This window comes from Desmodus rotundus, chromosome 7 (assembly GCF_022682495.2).
Source record: "Desmodus rotundus isolate HL8 chromosome 7, HLdesRot8A.1, whole genome shotgun sequence".
In the NCBI taxonomy this organism is placed as follows: domain Eukaryota; kingdom Metazoa; phylum Chordata; class Mammalia; order Chiroptera; family Phyllostomidae; genus Desmodus; species Desmodus rotundus.
The window spans coordinates 88,964,342-88,985,407 of NC_071393.1; the positions used below are offsets into that span (position 1 = coordinate 88,964,342).

At 35.6% G+C, this 21,066-nt stretch overlaps 1 protein-coding gene across 3 annotated transcripts in view; it reads right to left on the bottom strand.

Moving 5' to 3' along the window:
- ADAM10 (ADAM metallopeptidase domain 10) overlaps positions 1 to 21,066 on the bottom strand; it is a 120,205-nt gene that overhangs the window by 13,169 nt on the left and 85,970 nt on the right. For all 3 annotated transcript variants that reach the window (XM_024568482.2, XM_053927527.2, XM_045201189.3), the window contains 7 exons: positions 19,695 to 19,878; positions 14,358 to 14,521; positions 9,756 to 9,939; positions 4,574 to 4,724; positions 3,571 to 3,754; positions 2,762 to 2,870; positions 2,065 to 2,285 (listed from right to left, as the gene is read on the bottom strand). In XM_024568482.2, coding sequence (XP_024424250.2) covers positions 2,065 to 2,285; positions 2,762 to 2,870; positions 3,571 to 3,754; positions 4,574 to 4,724; positions 9,756 to 9,939; positions 14,358 to 14,521; positions 19,695 to 19,878 — 1,197 coding nt within the window. The remainder of the gene's footprint in view (positions 1 to 2,064; positions 2,286 to 2,761; positions 2,871 to 3,570; positions 3,755 to 4,573; positions 4,725 to 9,755; positions 9,940 to 14,357; positions 14,522 to 19,694; positions 19,879 to 21,066) is intronic.

Consider the following 21,066-nt stretch of genomic DNA (forward strand, 5'->3'; position numbering starts at 1 on the left):
ACTTTCCTGACATGATAAAAGACCAAAGCATGAGCTATTGATGTAGCTAAATAAACTCTACTATGCACGTGAACTTGGCAGGTAACACAAATGACACAAATAACTTATAGAGACTGGATGTTTGTTATTGTACTGTTTATGCCCATAAAAGCAGCGGCAAACAGCCTAGTGGTACTTCTCAGGCATTGTGAAGCATACTGTCCGAAAGAGTGGCATGTGGATGTCAATAATGATATAAAATAAAAGCATTCTACATCTGAGGCAAACTTACATGAACCTAAAAGTGCCTGATGAATGAGTTCCAAAGCACAAGAAAAGACTTCATATTGCTAATTCATTGTAAGAAGCATTTCACTAAATCCTCAAATCTAAAATATGATAAAAGTTTTAAAAATATATAAAAAAGATCATTTCTATTAAATATTTTAATAGGAATAAATGAGTTTTTTGAAATTCTAAATAAAATTGAGTCAAGATTGGACATAATGAAAAAAGTCAAAAAAAAAAATGCCATTTTCAGATTATATGACAGCCTATCTAGAAAAGCTAAAATACCTGCCACAACATATACTCAGTAGAACATAACTCGGAGATCCCCATTATCGGATTTCTTTTTTGGAAAAGATTGACCTCTATAGTAGACAAGTTTACCAGATCTCAACTTATTCTTAATGAGATAATCTGAAAAAAGAAGAAAAGAAGTGGATCTGAGTTGAAAATAGGAAAGCAAAGACCAAGAAAGGTAAGCTATTTAAAGTCCTAGAAGTGACAAAAGCAAGAAGATGACCTGAATCCCTGTGTAATTCCCAAGCCTGTACTCATTCCACTTTGCCATAGTGTCACAAGGCACTTTTAGTTTAACAAATACTTTTTGAACACCTATTATGCACCAAGCACAGGAGTATAAAAATAGTAATATATCATGTTTTAAAGGGACCTAAGTTAATTGCCTAATTATTTGGTTTAAAACCTAGGTCTCCTAAATCCAACTTCAATGATCCTCCCACTACTACTCATTAAATATCTAAAAACCACATATTCTAACACACAAAGTATTATTCTTCTATGTGTAATAAACACCCTTTAATGTTGCAGATCATTCCAAAATTTTTAATGTAGAAGGTTATCCTAAGAGTATCAAAAAGAGTGACAATCCACACAAACAACTTTATGTGCTTTTGAGGCATCCTCAGTCCTGAACACACACAAAAAGAGATGAGAAAAAACTGGGGAAGGGGTAAAAGGAAAGAGCTAGGTTCCAAGTCAATTTCCAAAGCAAACTCAATCAGTTCAGGTATAGAACATTCTCAAATATTTCACTTGCAAGCTTCCTACTTATATTTTAATGTAATCACTTAGAAACATGAATATTTAAGTGACTTAAGGTAGTCATTCTCAGCAATCTTCTCAGAAAATTTCAGGTAATTTAACATCTGTACAACTTGGAGGAATGCGAGCTTAAACATAATACAGTTTAGTAGATTTACGTTGGAATGAACATCCATAATCATTAACAAATCTGCAAAAAGCCCTGTATCTGATCTCACCCTGTTCAACATTCCTATCACTGACAAGATGAAGACCCAGAAATTATACTGAAACATTAGAAAAAAACCTTCAGAAAACCACCAATTTCTCTTTTATCTCTCCTGTTCGGCAAAGTAGAACCCGCAGCTGGCTATGTCATATTGAGACAAGGGAGAAGTATAAAAACAAGCCAGACTTTCCAAAGCAACTTGAGGAATAACTCCCATGAAAATGCCCTACTCATATGTACCAAAGGAGGAAGTAACCCACCCAGGACATGCACTGGGGAGCAGGGTACAACAGAGCGACTCCCATCACCTACTAACTAATCTATGAACGATACACACGCAGAGATTCTGATCACTTTAAAAGAAAAATAGCACCTAGGGACATTTGAACTTTAAAAATCATCCTTAAAATAAAGTAATTATAGTGTAAACAAGTGTTTTTCTCATAACACTGGTCACCTCTGGCCAAGTAAAATTATGATCAAAACATTTTAAGATAAAATTTCTTTATTAAAAAAACTATACTTACCACAATCCATTCAGCAATGTTTTCATATAGCTCTGGACTAAAAATTGCTTTTTTAAGCCTAGCTAAAGGACCATCAGCATCTACTAATCTGCACCGCATGAAAACATCACAGTAGCCTCTAAAATCATTGCAAGGGGATCCAGGTTGCAGGGTGATGGTTCGACCCATGAAATGCTTGCTCCACTGCACAGACCCTGTACTGGCACAAGTTGATAGGTCCACTGGAAAAGAAGTGCCAAATGTAAGTTGAAGATCAGATTTCCTAGTGAGATAGTTGGGGAGAAAGGGAAGAAAGGAAGAAACTGCCTAAAATCATTATCATGACATGTTGTATAGACTTTCATTAGTTAGGCTAGATAACACCACTAGTAATTCACCTTAAATGTTACAATGTAAGTAAACAAACAGCAACTCTTGACTTAGTACCTACAATAGCTTTAAAATCTTCTAGTGGTGTTTATATTAATTATTGCCATAAAGTTAGAAGGTTTTTGTATAGTTTATCATTTTAAAAACCTCTAGTGGTCTAATAGTAGAAACACAATGTTATAGTACATTTAAAATTGTTCTCAAGAGGGTAAGTTTAGCTGGAAATTATCTGTGCAAAGCGTATATAAAAGTTTAACACCTAAAATATAGGAGAAAATAAGGTTTTTGAAACACATTTTATACTCTTCTTGTATTTTAAAAGCCTTACTCTTCTTCATACAGCAGACATGGCATAATTCCTTATCATCTTTGCTATCAGAACTGGCACAGGTACACTCCTCCAAGCCATATTTCTCACAGATAGAACCTGCACATTGCTGAAAGAAAAACAGAAGATCAATTATTTAATCCCTATACAGTCAAGTCTATTGTTTGTTCAGAGTAACAGACAGATACAAGTCTCCAATGTTAAACTAATTAAGTAGAAATACAATCTGGGAAAAAAAGCATAGCTCAGTATCAGAAATGGATCATATAAACACATTTGAAAAGTCTAAATGCAAATAAGACAGTAAATCTTTTAGGGAAATGGCAACTGAAAAAAAATCTTTACAAAGTAAAAACAGAAAAAGAGAGGAGATGAGCACCAATTGTATGTTAGTTACTATATAGCTCCTTTATAAGGAGAGAAAAATGAGGTTTTCCTCATGAAGAAGAAAGTGATCATTTAGTCAAGAAAGATTCAAAGGCTTCACATTCTTTTATTTAGGCTATTAAAAAGATATTAACTTATAAAAGTTAAAAGCATTAAAAAGTCACATTAACTATTTTTAACTGTAACTATTTTTCTCTAGAGAATATCAAACACACACAGTGGAAAGATAAAAGGCAAGTCAGTAATTAACTGATTGCCACCAGCAATTTAATACATTATGACTTTGTGGAGAAATAGATAGGAATACTATTGAAACGGACTGAGATTAATTACTTTAACTAAGCAACTTTAAGTGTCAACAACTATTCTGAAAAAGCAAGTTTTATAAAACTAAATTAAAAATATAAAAATGGAATGCTTACCCCGTTAATGCATACTTGTGTATGCCTATTACAGTCTGTAAAGTTTGGTTTGGGGTCAGACGCTGGGCAGAGAGCTGTAATGCCATTACATATTCCTTCTTTTGCACAGTCTGAATCATCCCGACACTTTTCAGTTTTTGACTTGAATGCACACTGTGCTGTACAACAGGGCCCTTGGCTTGGACTAGCAGAAACATTAAATGATTAAAGAAAATCATTAGAATACTTTATTTATATATATATATATATATTCCTAATTTTTAAATCATAAATCTCATCTTTTAAATGGTATGTTACCAATATACAACTTCAAATACTGGAATAAGAGGCTACTAAGTTTCAACATTCTAATAAATGTAGAAAAGTGATTATCTTATTTTTATAAGCAAGGCATTCTTACTCTATTTTGCTGTTAGTGAAAAGGAATAATAGAGAATGGATATAGTACTAGGCAAATTATCAGTGTTTTTCATAGTTTCATCATACATTAGTCAATTTATCAATTTTTGGACATTTATATGCTAAAATCAAACTAGGATAAACAGACCAACCATTTAATAAGTATTCCACAAACAATAGTCTATTGCTTATATTAATTACTACCAAAGTAATTTGACAAGTGAAGTAATCTTATGATATTGTTATAAGAGTGTACGGAATCCATATCATTTAAATATTTAAAATTAAGATTCTAAAAATATGCACAGCACTCATATTTTTAAAGAACAAAATAAAATGTATTTTACTGAACATCCTTTGCATATCTTTTTTTATCACCCACCACACAAATTACAAGTAGTTCAATCTGCCAACAACAGAGCACTAACCAATGCTATAGAGTAGAAATAAATAAAATATATTGTGGAAAAAACCCAAATAAAACAAAACAACAAATAAAGATAGTCTCAAAACCATATGCATCTCTTAATCTGTTTTAAATCTGTCTTAACTGCCTTTCGGTGACTTTACAGGAACATAAACATGACTGGAATTAGCAAGGTACCTGCACTGTTTGCCAGGTTTTAGCTTGCACTTTCTCCCTTCTGGTTGGTTCGCATCATAGCAGCACTCATCTTTACACTGGTCACTATAGCCACAATCACACTCTTCACCTTGCTCTACCATCCCATTTCCGCAAATAGGTTGGCCAGATTCTGAGGAGATAAACAAGGCAAAGTAAGCACTGTATGAACACATTAATTTGATTTAAAATTCACAAACTCCTTGGAGATTCATACAAAAGGAGAAAGGAAAGCTTTGAGGAGTAAGAAAGGTAGACCAATCTAGAAATCTGGAAATCGGAAGACCTAATTCCACACTGGCTAATTAGTCACTAATTAGCAATGTGGCCTGGGCAATTTGCTTCCCTTTTCTTGGGTCTCAGTTCCCTCACCTGTATAGATAGTGAGGGGCTTTGACCTGACTGGCTCCTCCTCTAAGGCTCCTTCTAGAAGTGATGACATTCTCTTAGGCCACATCACACTGAGTTTTACTGAACAACAACAGCACTGTTTATATTACACAAATACAACTTAAGTTAGTGACGTATCAACCAGAAAATAGCAAGCCTTTTTTGTTAGATGGAAAATTTCAAGCCTACAAAGAAGTAGTAAAAGAGTAAGTACAATGAACCCCTATGTACCAATCACTCAGCTTTAAAAACTATCAACAATATATGGTCAACAACTCTACCTAACATATTCATTTGTTTTTATAAATACTCCAGGATGAATCTAAGAGGGAAGTTTCTTTCTTTGTTAAATCTAACCATAACACCATTATCACATCTGACAAAATTAACCATATGCTTAATAGCATCTAAATGCCAATCCACATTCAGTTTTACTTAACTCTCTTTACAACTGGTTTATCTGAACCAAGTTCTACAAAAGGTTCCCCCAAACTCTCTCCCCATGGTTGCTTTCAGTTGACATGTGTCTTAAGTTCTTTTAATATATAACAGATTCAATCCTCTCTTTTTATTTTTACACGTTTTATTTGTTAAAGAAATCGGTCATTTTGCCCTGTGGAATTTCCCACATTCTATGTGACAGAATTTATCTTAGGCCACAAGTAATTTTTAACTTACATTAGTGTTGCTCCTCAGCTAGACCAAGCTCCTTAAAGTAAGCATCATGTATTATTTATATTTTTTGTATTCCCACAGAGCCTTATCAGCATTGGGTCAACTCTTGGCTCATTAAGGTTAGGCTGCCTGGCCTAAGCACACTGAATAATTTTAGAGATAACTTTAGGCTCTCTTTTAAAGTTCTTTGATTTTGTCAATGAGGTTTAAAATTAGAACAAGAATGCTACTCTTTATAAGATCATAAAATCACAGAACTTCAGCATCTACAGGGAAATGATAATAAAATGTCTTCATTTCACAGAAAAGAAAACTAACTTCCAGAGACCTTGTGACTTGAAGGAAACCATATGCCCCAGTATGGGCAAAAGACTAAATGCAGGTCTCCTCAATCTAAAATCTGGTGCTCTTTTTCTACACCAATTCAATCTGGAAAATAGTTGTAGTACAGGTTTCAAATAGAAAACAGAGTAAGTAGAAGGGAATACATCTCAAATGCAGGAACTCAAGATGAGGGATATCTGAACAAAAAATATTCTAGAAGTCTACCTTATATTCAGAAAGTTCATTCTTTTTTTTTTTTAAAGATTTTATTTATTTTTTGAGTGAGAGGGGAAGGGAGAGAGAAAGAGAGGGAGAGAAGCACCAATGTGCGGTTGCCTCTCGCATTTCCCCCACCAGGGACCTGGCCTGCTATCCAGGCGTGTGCCTTGACTAGGAATGGAACCTGCGACTCTTCAGTTCTCAGGCCAGTGCTCAACCCACTGAGCCACACCAGCCAGGGCTCATTCTTCTTTCACCACATCAAATATTAAAGGTAATCTTAGCAATAATTAAAGTTCTATCTTTCATTTTATACCAAATCTTGTTTTATAAAACTGGATGCGTGCACATATATACTAGGTAAAGAATGACTATTCTAAAGTCTAGTAATAATTACTTTATAATCCACGTGACATGTAATTAAGGACAAAAGGGAAAATAATAAAGTCAGAAAGCCTTTGATGCAATATTCACTACACATTAATTTATATCTCATATAGAAATATTACTTCAATCAGCTACTGGCTAACAGTTTAACACAGAAAAGGTGCTGTTTAAATGTAAAAATTGTAATAGGTATATACTTCATTATAAAAAACAAATTTCCTTCCCATAATACCTACAAAGCAATATGTTCATTTTAAAAGTCAACTTCAACCAGAACGTTTATTTGTGAAAATCCAGTTTACAAATGAAGAATTTATGCAGAGGTAAGAAGCTTTAGAAAAACTACACAGATAAAAAAACAAAAATGACAACATCGGTGTAATTTTAATCTATACTTTTAAAAGAAAAAGATGGCTTTAAAAGACAAAGCCAATCAGTCAAAATACAAATAGATAATTTGGACCTTATCCAAATTTAACTTTTGCTCTGGGAAAGACTCTATGAAATATATTTAAAAAAACAAGCTATGGACTGGGAGAAAATATTTGCAGATCAGTATCTAACAAATGACTGGTATCTAGACTGTATAAAAGAACTCTCAACAGAAAAAAGTATAATTAGAAATGGTCAAATATGCACATGAAAAGATGTTCAACATTATTCATTAGCTATCAGAAAAATACAAATTAAAATCACAATGAGATATCACAATATACCTATTAGAATAGATAAAATAAAGATGTTAAGAATGCCCAATGTGGGTGAGGATGCAGAAAAACTAGACCTCTTATACACTGCTGGTGGGAATGTAAAATAGTACAACCATTCTAGAAAGTTTGGCAGTTTCACATAAATAAAAACAAATAATTACTATATGATCCATCAGTGGACTTGAGGACATTTATCCCAGAGAAATAAAAACTTATGTTCACGTAAAAAAAAAAAACCAAACCTATATATGAATGTTTCTAGCTGCTTTATTCATAATAGCCAAAAAAATGAACGTTGCCTAGATGTCCTTTACCAAGTGAATGGTTAAACAAACCTTGCCAGAAAATACCACGCAGCAACAAAAAGAAACAAACTATTGATACAGGCAACAATTTGGATGAATCTCCAGACAATTATGCTGGACGAAAAAGCCAATCCCAAAAGGTTACATATGTCGTATGACTCCAACTACGTAACGTTCCTGCAGTGACAAAACTTTAGAAACGGGGAACAGTTACTGGGGAAAGTGAGGGAACAGTAGGAGGGAGGTGAGTGTGGTTATGAAAGAAAGCACTAAGGGTTCCTTGTCGTGACAGAACTGTTCTGTGTCTTGACCATGGTGCTGGATATTTATGCCTCCCCACACACGTGATAAACCTGTAGAACTAAACACACACACACAGCGAAATGAGAAAAACTGGGGAAATCTGAATAAGATCTGTGGATTACGTCAGTGTCAATATCCTGGTTATGATACTCTACTATACTGTTTTGCAAGATGTTACCACTGGGTGAAGGGAACATGGAATCTGTTATTTATGTCTGTGAATCTAAACTATAAAATTACAGTTATAAGCAGAAGGCCATAATGTTATGTCAATTATACCTCAATTTTTTTTACCAGCTTTTTTTTTCTTTAAAAAAGGGCATGCTTATCTGGAAATCTGCCTCAATTCTTTCTCCTTTGCTATCATATATTTATACCCATCTTTGAGTGGTCTTTATGTGCATGGTAGCAGCCTCAATTTTGCCTTCAAGTAACTTAAAATTTTGTGAAATAGAACAAGAACCCCACCAAAAATACACTGTAAGGTAGAATATTAAATGTCACAAGAGAGGCATAACAGATGAAGGGATATATGTGTCATATCCACATAATGGAATATTATCCAGGCATAAAAACGTCTGGCAATCCAACACATGCTACAACTTGAATACAGAAAATACTATGCTAAGTGAAATAAGGCAGAATCACACAAGTACAAATGCTATATGATGCCACTTACATGAGGTACCTAGAACAGGCAAATTTGTAGAGGCAGAAAACAGATGAGAGAGAGGTTACCAAGGGCTGAGGAGAGGACGAACAGGAATTACTGTTTAATGGTTACAGAATTTCTATTTGGAATGATAAAAAGGTTTGGAAATGGACAGTGGCGAGGCGATGGCTGTACAACACTGTGAATATACTTAATGCCCCTGAATTGTACACTCAAAATTAGTTTAAATACGTATTTTATGTTATGTACATTTTACCACAATATGGGAAAAAAAGAATTTCATAGCAGCTTAATTCATGTTAGCCTAAACCTGAAAAGCCCAGGTGTTAATCAGTAGGAGCGTGAATGAGCAAATTGCAACACTATGCAATACTATTCAGCAATAAAATGAAAGAAAATACTAATGATAAATCTCAAAATATTATGCTGAGTAAAAGCCACCTTCCACAAAAGGGTACAAATTATGATTCCATTTATAAGAAGTAAAACAAGCAAAATTTATCTATGGCAAAATAAATCAGAATAGTGGTTACTTCTCTCTCTCTTTTTAAAGATTTTATTTATTTTTAGAGAGAGGGGAATGGAGGCAGAAAGGGAGAGAAACACCAATCAGTTGTCTCTTGCACATACCCCAAGCTGGAACCAAACCCCACAACCAGGGCATGTGCCAGGAATTTGCCCTGACCAGGAATCGAACTGGCAACCTTTTGTTGTGCAGGACAATGCCCAACCCACTGAACCACACCGGTCAGGACAGAACAGTGGTTACTTCTGTGTGATTTGGGAGCAGAGACTGATTGGGAAGGGAAATGAAAGAACTTTCTGGGTGATAGAAATGTTCTACATCTTGACAGGTTACACAGGTAAATGCATTTGTCAAAGCTCATCAAATTGTGACTTAGGATTTGTGCATTTCACTTATATAAAAAATAAAAGACTCACAAACAATAATTAACTCTAATGATATGTATGCTGAATTGTTTAAGGGTGAAGTATACTGATACAATCCACTTTAAACTGCAACAAAAAGTATGGACTAAGGGACGGATATATTGAAAAATATGTGACAAAGCAAACACAGGAAAGTCAAAACATAGGTGGTAGGTACATAGATGTTCACTATATAATTCATACAAGTTTGAAAACAGTCATAATAAAATATTGGGATATATACCTACCAACAAAACAGTTGTTTCTCTTCTTCTCAAGAACTTGGCTTATATTTCTAATGCTACACAGTGAGAACTTATTGTTGTTAAGTTTGTCTCCAGATGTTGCTCTTGCATACATGATGTAATTGCCATTTTCTTTTTGTCCTAAATTCTTAGATTCTCCCGGAGTGCACTCTGTTCCAGAATCATGCTGTCAAACAGAATATAGACTTACATAAACAGGGAAGTCAAATAAGGTTTTCAGGTCATTTGATCAAATGCAATTTTCTCATCAGAAGAACAATAGAAGCTTGGTGGACTCTCCTTTCGAAAAGATCTAACAATGGTTTTAGATTGTGTGGTGGAAAACAACCTGCTGTCTTAGAAGGGAAGGAAAAAAATCAGTGAAGTTCTCATCACAACAACTTATAGCTTTGAAAGGAGGGAATATAATGAAGGACTAACTATCATAAAACTGTATTAAAAATAAGCTAACTTACTTTTAAAAGTAGTAACAGGAATATAAACTACTTACAACTACCTAAAAGTCTTTAAGATAAATCTTAAATTACATGTTATTACCAGCTCAGAGAACACAGAGATGGGGAAAGATAGGAAACAAAAGAGAATGGTATGGGGCTAAGTACAGACAGGATAGGCATCTAAGAGTCGAGGACTTAACTATTACATAAGAAAGATAAGTAAATGCTGAATAGGGATAGAAACACAGTGCTTTATTTTTATTTTTTTTTAAGATTTTATTTATTTATTTTTAGAGGGCAAGGGAAAGAGAAAGAGAGGGAGAGAAACATCAGTTGCCTTTTGCTTGCCCCCCACCAGGGACCTGGCCCGCAACCCAGGCATGTGCCCTGACTGGGAATCGAACCAGCGACCCTTTGGTTTGCAGACCGGCACTCAATCCACTGAGCCAAAGCAGCCAGGGCCAGTACTCTCTTTTTAAATGAAGATTAAGAAAAACCAAAACACTGCTTTGTGGAATAAAACAGAAGACAGACACACGTACGGAAATAGTTTATGGTGTTGGAAACTATTAGAGAATTATCAGATATATTCCAGAAAAGTATCAGATACAGAAAAGTATCAAACCACAGCTCCATGAATTTTCTCAAAGTAATATACTTACATGACCAACACTGAGATCTGGGAAGAGAGGAAGGAATACCAGATCACAGCAGGTCTCCCCAGCCCCTGGGGGGACATGCATTTAAAAACAAAACAAACAAATCTCACGATGCTCCACAATCAACAATTCAGAACTTGTCAGTAAAGACCACCTTGAATGTACCCCCCAAAAGTGTTGTGAGAGTTCAAATATAGAATGGTTTCACAAACTATAATCTTAGTTTAAGAAAATAGAAAAGCTTTTTCCTGAGTATAAAAACAATATACATTTAGAAATTTTGGAAAATGAAAAATGGACAAAGAAAAATTCAATCATAACCCACCAAACGCCTGACTACTATTCACATTCTGGCCCATTTCCGACCTGACTTATAAATATTTTAATACAAAACTTGGGCTATACTCGGTCTACAGTTGTATAAATGCTTTCTTTCAGTTTCACTGTATAGGGCAAGCATTCAATAAGTTTATTATTTATTTTAATCCTCACCCAAGGATATGTTCTATTGATTTTTAGAAAGGAAGAGAGAGAGTCGGGGGTAGGGGGTGAGGAGAGAAACATGCATGTGAGAAATATCGACTGGCTGCCTCCCACACGCTCACCAACTGGGGAGCAAACTGCAACCTAGGCCGGTGCCCTGTCCAGGAATTGAGCCTGCAACGCTTTTGTGCCCAGGACAACGCTCTACCCAACTGAGCCACCCAGACAGGGCCAAAAACTTTATTTTTAAGTGACAGTAGAGCATTCCACAATACTTTCCCAGTGTGGGGGCATTTAGGCTGTTTAAAATTGTTTGCTATTATAAATAAAATGGCAATGGACACCTTTTCATTTTTATTGTTGAATGTACACAAATCTTTGACAGATTCTGCATTTATTTCTTTTAGTTGGAGTCCCAGAGGTAGAGTCAGTCAATAAAAAGGTCAAATATTTTAAGGGTCTTGATACACACTGCCAAACTGCCTGACAAAAGGACCGTATTAATTTATATAACAGCATGGATCAAGATTTCAATAGGCAGAAATGGGAAGGAACTGGCTTCCTGGCAGAAAGAAAGTTTTAAAGAACTGTTATTACTTAACTTGACAAAACAGGAGAGATAACATTGAAAATAAACTTGGACCCAAATTATGGAAGATCCTAAATGCTAAGATAAGAAAATTCTATCAGGGCACTAAAAGTAAGCTGTAAAGAGAAGTGACATGATCAGAACTACACTTAGACAAAGATTAATCTGGTAAGAGTGGGCACATACTAGAATTTTCACATTGAGAGACAGAATTTGTCTCATTTATGATTACAACTTCCCACAACAAAGATTATAAAGTGGTTAACAAGAGGTGTGCAATAAATATTTGAGACAGAATAAATAAATATAAGGGATACTGTGAACCACTCAGAGAGAAAGTAGCATTGACATAGTACATACATTTATAACAAGAGAGAAAAAGATACAGATGGCAAGGAAGACAGGCTCGAGAGTTTATGGTTTGCCTGATCTTACTATTAAATTACTTAATAAATATTTACTAAGTACCTATCACATATATGAATGACAGCACAAACAACATGCACAAAGGAATGGGGTGTGTTTAAACATAGTAAAACCATTAAAACTAGTGTCGTATGGAGATAGGGTATGTGGCGAAAGCGCTGTAACCAATACAGGCTACAAAGGCTATCACGGATATAGTAAGACCAACACCCACAGGATTTATGGCTTAGAACAAACAGAAGGCCAGCTCAACCAATAAGGTGACCAGTTTCACCCTGCAGTAACCCTTAGTCTCATTATACACTCACTATAGTTTATTAGCATACTAAACGACCATCCCCACCTGATTGATGGAAAGCCCATATAAGGACACAAAATGGTGGATGGTGCTCTTCCAGGAAGTCTCCACCACTTTCCCCGGAAAAATCCTGAATATCCCTCCCCATATTGAAAGACCTACCCCTTGATTAAATGAGCCTCAGTGAAAAACAAAAAGTAAATCCCATGAGGGCAGGGCTGCTCTGTGAATGGAGTAGCCACTGTCTGTCTCACTGTTTAACTCTCACTTTAAACTATGCTAGTTCACATTTGAGTTCCTTCCTGCTGGAAGCCAAGAACCCCACAGTGGGTCATGGACCCGGGAATGCCATCAGTATGACAGGAAAAAAAAGACAGACAGACAAAAAATGCGACCCAGTTTACCCATTAAACAGTAAGTAATATAACATCAATGTACTAAAAACACCTCTCCAGCAACTGGGTAGGGGACGGATTAGACAAGAAGTGAAAAGAGAGATGACCAGATTCCCTAGTGAAAAGAGAGATGACCAGATTTCCTAGTCTAAGTGTGGTCTGCAGACCAGCAGCAACAGGGAGATTCTTAGAAACTCGCGCCCCACCAAAAACGCACTGAACCTGAATTTGTATTTTAAGGTCCTTAGTAATTTATCTGCACAATAAGCTTCAAGAAGACCTAGACTAAAAGATAGAAGAAGAGTTAGAAGGTTGCTACAATCTCCCTTGGTAAAGGCTGCAAACAAAGGAACAGGGAGAGATGAGAGGACATTTAATCGTCCTGGAAAATGCAAATTAACTGTGAACAACATTTCTCTGCTCGTCTCTAAAATTTCAATTACTCTTTTAAGAACAGGACACAAAAATAGTCAAGAGGTAGACAGATTAAATACATTTTAAATACCTTCTGAGATTTTTAAATACCAACTTCATTCCACAGGAGAGAAAGACAAAATCCCGTATTCTGCCATATATAATGCACTCCGGTGTGTAACGTGCACCCACATCTTTGGCCCAAACTTTCAGGAAAAAAATCTTGCGTTTTAACTTTTTAATTGAATTATTTATTTATTTACATTTAGAAACAAACCAATTATCATATTCCAGGGTATTATTTTGCATATGGATATAGTCATTGCTTTCTAGAGTTACACTTTCAACGTAGAAGCATAAGTAAAAGAACTAAAAACATTTACTTAATACGAAATTAGTACTACCCATATACAAAGCACATCCTTCTGTTCCCCTCAAAAATTTGGGCAAAAAAGTGTGCATAAGACACTGCAGAGTACAGTAGTAAGCCCTAACAACGCTTTAACAGAACTGAAGCAAAACAACTACTCCACAATGTGCTGACATTCAAGATGTACTTTAAATAATAAAAAGTGATTCTCATTCAATGAATATTTCAATAAGTCATTTTCCAGGCACTATTCTAGGGCCAAGAGGCACAGAAGTGAATAAAACAGGCAAAATTCCTTGCCTTCATTGAATTGGGCATTGTTAGGTTTACTTTTCTTATTTTAATCACAAATATTCTATTTTACTCCCTTTTAAGCACATGACTATGTTCTGACATATAAAAACTAAACATTCGTACATATTTGTTTTCACTGTAAACAAAAAAAATCACTGACATAAAAGGTTAGCAACTTTTATTGTTTTATTTAAAATCTTGTAGTTGGGCAGTACTTACTGGAGATCCAAAGTTATGTCCAACTTCATGAGCAAAAGTAATGTGAGAGACTTTGGGAGGTACATGAGATCCGTAGTTCTGAACAGTGATAATTCCAGTGTTTAAGGACTTCTTCTTACCATCTGAATAGAGTTTACTTTTTTCACATATTCCTCCAGAGCTTCCTAATCCAGAACAAAAGATGGCTAAATTAGTACCTATTTTCCCCCCAAATAACTTTCTAATATGTCTTATATTAACACATGTTATATTTTGAGTCCAAAATACACTTGGTACCCACATATACCAAACACTCAATAGTTTCTTTGGTCTAAGATTAGGAACTCACTTCAAATAAAAGTTTTAATGAAGAAATTCCCAGGTTCCTCTTTATAATTAAAATGCTCCCCAATTGTTGTTCCCATTAATTTAGCTAAACAGACGTTTGAGTTTCTGTTAAATTTGAATATATCAGTATTTACCCTGAGTCAAAGTCCATACCTTTCATCTTTTAAACAGAAAACTTGAAGTAAATGAAAGATGACTAAAATATTCTCAAGTACATTATGAGAAAGTCACTTCTACAAATAAAAGCAGTGACGCACAGGAGTATGTACGTGATTAACTATCTTAGAGGCAACATACAATGTTTGGGTTTTTTTTTTTAAAGAAAAGTATTAGCCACTGCCAGGGGCTGGGAGTGTGGGGTTGAGGGAAATAGGGAGAAGTTGGTAGAAGGTACAAACTTTCAATTACATAAGTTTTCACAATGTATACAAATAGAAAATCATCATGATGTACACTTCAAATATCTTACAATTTTATCTGTCAATTATACCTCAGTAAAGCTAAAAAAAAGAACTACATTAAATGGAAAAAACAAAGGGAGGAAGAAAGAAAATGAGAAGAAAGGGAGAGCAAATGTGGCAAAATGTTAACTGACTATGAAATATTCACTGTACTACTCTTGCAACTTTTTGGCATATTTATAAATTTTCTCAAAATAAAATAATTGAATTATGATTTTCTAATGTGCCTTGAATTTTAAAAGAAAACATGCATTTTTACTTTGTTTCTGTTCCTGTTCTAATTATTTACTTGGTTTCCACTTCTTTCTTTAATATTTTTTATTGATTATGCAATTACAGTTGTCCCATTTTTACCCCTTTATTCCCCTCCACCCTGCACACCCCCTCCCACCCACATTCCCCCCCTTAGTTCATGCCCATGGATCGTACATATTAAGTTCTTTGTCTTCTACATTTCCTATACTATTTTAACCACCCCCCTGGATACTTTGTACCTGCCATTTATGCTGCTTATTCCCTGTACCTTTTCCCCCATTCGTCCCCCTTCACCTCCCCACAGATACCCTCCATGTGATCTCCACTTCTCTGACTCTGTTCCTGTTCTACTTGTTTGCTTAGTTTTTGTTTTTGTTGTTTTTCTTTTCTTTTAGGTTCATTTGTTGATAGTTGTGAGTTTGTTGTCATTTACTGTTGTATTTTTTATCTTCTTTTTCTTAGATAAGTCCCTTTAACATTTCATATAATAATGGTTTGGTGATAATGAACTCCTTTAACTTGACCTTATCTGGGAAGCACTTTATCTGCCCTTCCATTCTAAGTGAAAGCTTTGCTGGATAGAGTAATATTGGATGTAGGGCCTTGCCTTTCATGACTTCAAATACTTCTTTCCAGCCTCTTCTTGCCTTTAAGATTTCTTTTGAGAAATCAGCTCATAGCCCTGTGGGAACTCCTTTGTAGGTAACTCTCTACTTTTCTCTTGCTGCTTTTAAGATTCTCTCCTTATCTTTAATCTTGGGTAACTTAATTGTACTATGCCTTGGTGTTTCCTTCCTTGGGTCCAACTTCTTTGGGACTCTCTGAGTTTCCTGGACTTGCATGACTAGTTCCTTCAGCAGACTGGGGAAGTTTTCCTTCATTACTTTTTCAAGTAAGTTTTCAATTTCTTGCTCTCCCCCTCTCCTTTGGCAGCACTATGATTCGGATGTTCGAAGGTTTAAAGTTGTCCCAGAGGTTCCTAAGCCTCTACTCATTTTTTTGAATTCTTGTTTCTTCATTCTGTTCCAGCTGGATGTTTTTTTCTTCCTTCTGCTCCAAATCATTGAGTCCCCGTTAACTTCCCTTCAAGGTTGGTTCCCTGTATATTTTGCTTTATTTCACTTTTGGTAGCCTACATTTCTTCCTTCATTTTGCAACTGAGCTCAGTCATTTCTGTGAGTATCCTGATGACCAGCATTTTGAACTCTGCATCTGACAGGTTGGCTATCTCATCGCTTAGTTTTTTTTTCTGGAGTTTTGATCTGTTCTTTCATTTGGTCCATATTTCTTTGTCTCAGCACACCTGTTACATTGCATGGGGCAAAGCCTTAGGTATTCACCAGGGTGGGGCAACTTACATCTCTGCGCTGAGGCACTGTATGTGGGGGAGGGGTCAGAAAGGGAACAATGCTGCTTGCTGGGCTCTCATCCCACTTTATATTACTTCCATCACTTTCCTCACTTCCCACAAACAGATTATGCCCTTTCAGATTCTGGTGGATGGGTTTGCATACATTCTAGGACCCCAAGGGCCTCTTCAACAGACTTTCCTGTGACACTGGGAGTTTCTCTCACCATGAAACCCCCCCACCAACCCCAGTTTTTACAGCTAGATGTTGTGAGTCTTTAGTTTCCCACGCTGAAACCGTGGGTTTTGTGGTCTGTCTTGCTCCCCATTTGTTCCTCCCGCTTATCCATGCATGAATATGGGACACCCTGTCAGCCAGCCCCAGCCTTGACCCCTCGGTCCACTGCCTTGTCATGCATCCTCTCTGCCCTGCTGCCGGTCTTTGCCCCTCCTACTGGTCTGGATGTTTCTTTAACTCCTTCGTTGTCAGACTTCCATGCAGTTTGACTTTCTGGCACTTCTGGTTGTTTTTTGTTTTTAAATTGGTTGTTATCCTTCTTTTGGTTGTGCAAGGAAGTGAAGCATTTCAACCTATACCTCCATCTTGGCCAGAGCCTCATAGTTTTCTTAATAACTCCATTAAAGCCTTTTAGTGAGAAGTTCTTTATATTCACATTTAAAAGGTTTCTCTACTTGAGTTTTTGTTAAAATACTATCAAATGGAGCAGCATATCCTGAAAACTGATCAAATTATTTCAAATTAGCTTTCTAAGTGCATGCAAAGTTACAAACAAGTCATTAAATCATTTCATAAAACATAATCCCTGAAAAGCATATAATAAAAAGCAATTAAAAATAGATCTGCGAGAATGGCATGACACTATAATTGCTACCTTGTTTCTTTTAAAATTACAAGTACCCCTGGCTGGTGTGGTTCAGTGGATTGAGCGCCAGCCTGTGAACCAAAAGGTCACTGGTTCAATTCCCTGTCAGGGCACATGCCTGGGTTGCAGGCAAGGTTCCCAGCTGGGGGTGTGCAAGAGACAACTGATTGATGTTTCTCTCACATATCAATGTTTCTCTCCATTCTTTCTCCCTCCCTTACCTTCTCTCTGAAAATAAATAAAATTAAAAAATAAAATCACAAAGTATATGGCAACACAACATAAATTTGAATTATCATTAAGATACAATTTAGGACACCGAAATGAGAATGTGCTTCACAGAAAAGTAAACTGAAAAACAGCCATATGCAGATTTTAACCAGCAAAGGACTGAGAACCTTTATGATATTCAAAACTTACTACCTTTTCTGCACAGAAAACCGAGTAAAAAGGAAACAGCCAATGATTTATGAATATTTAATATATTTTCTTAAAGTACCTCTACTTTTAGAGATGAGTCCTAAGGACTATTATCACTATTTCTAGAAGTACAAAAGACAGGAATAAGCACTCTGTGTATGACAATAGCCCAAATTTTATAGTTTTGAACAAATAGTAAATTAGTATCCTGCCTCAGCAAAGATTTGTCATATGCAAATTGGTCCAATGTACTGTCAAACTTTGAGTTAAGCATAGAAGACTCACCACTGCAAATTTATCAATTAAAAGAAAAAATAGCGTATATTAATAACTCTGAAAATATACTTCTCTGTATTTTTAAGATGTATCTAGTGTGAGAGAAATACATAAATTTGAGTGTATTTTTCTGAAATAAAGCCTTTGTAATTTGTATCTTATTTAACGTCTTAAATAACTGCTTTTGATCTTAATAACTATTATAGGAAAGGTTAATATTTATTATAGGCTAATAGCATACATTGGAATAACTCAATTATATAGGAAGAAATAAAATACTATATCTAATTTTGTAAGTTATGGTTTATTTTTTTTAATACCATAACGAGTTTTGATATGCCAGAAACTCAAAGTGATATTACATATACCTATAACTATAAATGAAGCTTACAATATTCACTGCTGGCTTAAAATCAAAGCAAGAAATATCAGTACAAAAGCTGTAAAAATATGCGTAACAGATCAATGAACAAACTAGTAAGAATAGGAATAGAAAAGCCTGTCTTACCCTGGATAAAGCATTAGTTGATTCCTTTAGAAAGATGAAAATGATGCATCAGAGAATTGCTGTGTATATATAGGTCAGAAGATGACAGACTAGCGATCAAACTATATATGGCAAAATTCATATTCAGAGTCTGTGCTTCTTTGGACAGATTTTCAATTAATAAATCTGTGTTTCCCTTAACCAGGCTACTGAACATACTAAACTCTAAATCACAGGCACTCAACCCTACTGCAAAGGGAAAGGGATCAGACTATCCCAGCTTTCTCCATGACAGTAGCATTCGTGGCTGAGGCGAGACCCCAGCAAAGTGCCAGCCCAGGGGGTGAGGCCAGTGGAGTCACTGTGCTGGGGCCTCCTGACTGCATTCCACATCTGCTAAAGTAACGACTACAGAAAAATGGTAATAAGGCAGGCACTCCTTTCTTTCTATCTGTTGCTCCTGCCCAGGATTATTCTCCTTTCTATCTCACTCTAGAACAGAAGCAACAACATAGTTTTCCCCTCTTGACTCAAAACTTTCTTTAAAATATTTTTTAAATAATAATATTAACTTTTGTGAGAAAACTAATATTTTGCTTTGGATTTCAAAAATGAGTACAACTTTTTCCCATACAATTATTTATTTCAGCTACTGACTGACCAAATGTCAGGATAACTTCCTAATGCTACTCTTTTCAAAATAAAAAGCTGTTTCATCTATTTTTCTATTTATATTATGCTAGTGACAATGAATCTTGCCTCACTCAAGTTGTGTAAATTCAGATATTGTACAGGCATCACTTTCACCAGTACTTTGTAAAACTCAGTCTGCCCTGAAAATTGCATTGTGTTTCAAGTATTAAGACATAGTTAAACTACCTGAAGGTGCTCCAACCCAGGCCAGACCAAGAACGCCATCATCAAAATCTCGGTCTGTGAAGACGTAGGCCAAACAGTAGTCGTCATGATTCTGTTCGGAATTCAATTCCAGAAACTTCTCCACACCAATATTTGGAAAACGGAAGGGATTTGTGGGGTCCTTCTCATCAGCAGTCGTATTGATCTAAAATCGAAAACAATGATTTAAATAAGCAATTAATGTTAGAGCCTTAGTGTAAGTCTGCGTTCACCTTCAGAATCTGCCTGAACAATAAGCCTGAAGCCCTGGAGAAATCTAGCCTCAATTAAGGCTGTTACGATTGTTCCCACTGCCCCCCAATCCCTAAGCTGATTAAGGAAGCCAAAAAGAAAGAAAAAAGAAAGGCAAGATAGAATATGCTACATTTTGAGCAAGTATTCACCAGATTTCTGAACACTGGACACTTGGGACAGAAGAACAAGTTCTGCTTTCAAAACTTCTAATAAAGTTCAGTTTCTCAAATTTAATCATCTGAGCAACTCTCTTTCAATGCTAATCTCCTATGTATGGTGACAAGTATAAGATCATAAAACCCTTTATTTTAATTAATTACTAGAATATAAAACAAATATTGAACCCAAGACTGTCATTTCAGCAGACAAATCATTTTCTTGGTTCTCCCTACAAGTTCAAATTTTTCCTGGATGCAGAAATAAATAAATAAATAAGTAAATGAATGAATGAATGAATAATTAAATAAATAAATAATTCTGCCTATTTGTTTCTCTTACTATTTCAGGCTGAGTTCCTCTAGAATATTTCTTTTGACACTTAGCTACTGTACTCCTGGTGCAGGTTCCTCCTTCAGAATCTGAAGAATGATGGAGTTCTGATACCAAACTTCTGTTAAACAAAATCATTTATCAACCTCTGCTTCCTTTCAGAAACGCCTATGTGTCCTTTGAAGCTCTAGAACAATCTGGCTTTGCTCAAGTCAGAGAATTACACACAATGTTGTTGCTAGAGAGTAAAAAAGGGTACGTATGAAAGTAAACATTTTTTTAGAAGGCAAACCTCAGTCTACTGAAAATGTCAGTAGTAAGGGGAGGGTATAACAGGTGATAAAATAAGAATGACTGGTCTTTTTAGGATCCACACCATTCAGTAGAATGGAGGGTCTTCGAAGCAGAATGGCAGCAATAATACTATTGAGGGCAACTGCCTAAGGACAGATTTCAGAACATCTGGTTTATCCATTAACAACTGACAGAAAAAATCTAACTCACACAAGCAAATCCAAAAACAAGCATGCAATATATATTATAAATAGCCCATGTTTAGAGAAATGGCTTTTTTCCACTAAATATAGGTAAGAAATTCCCTGATACTTCT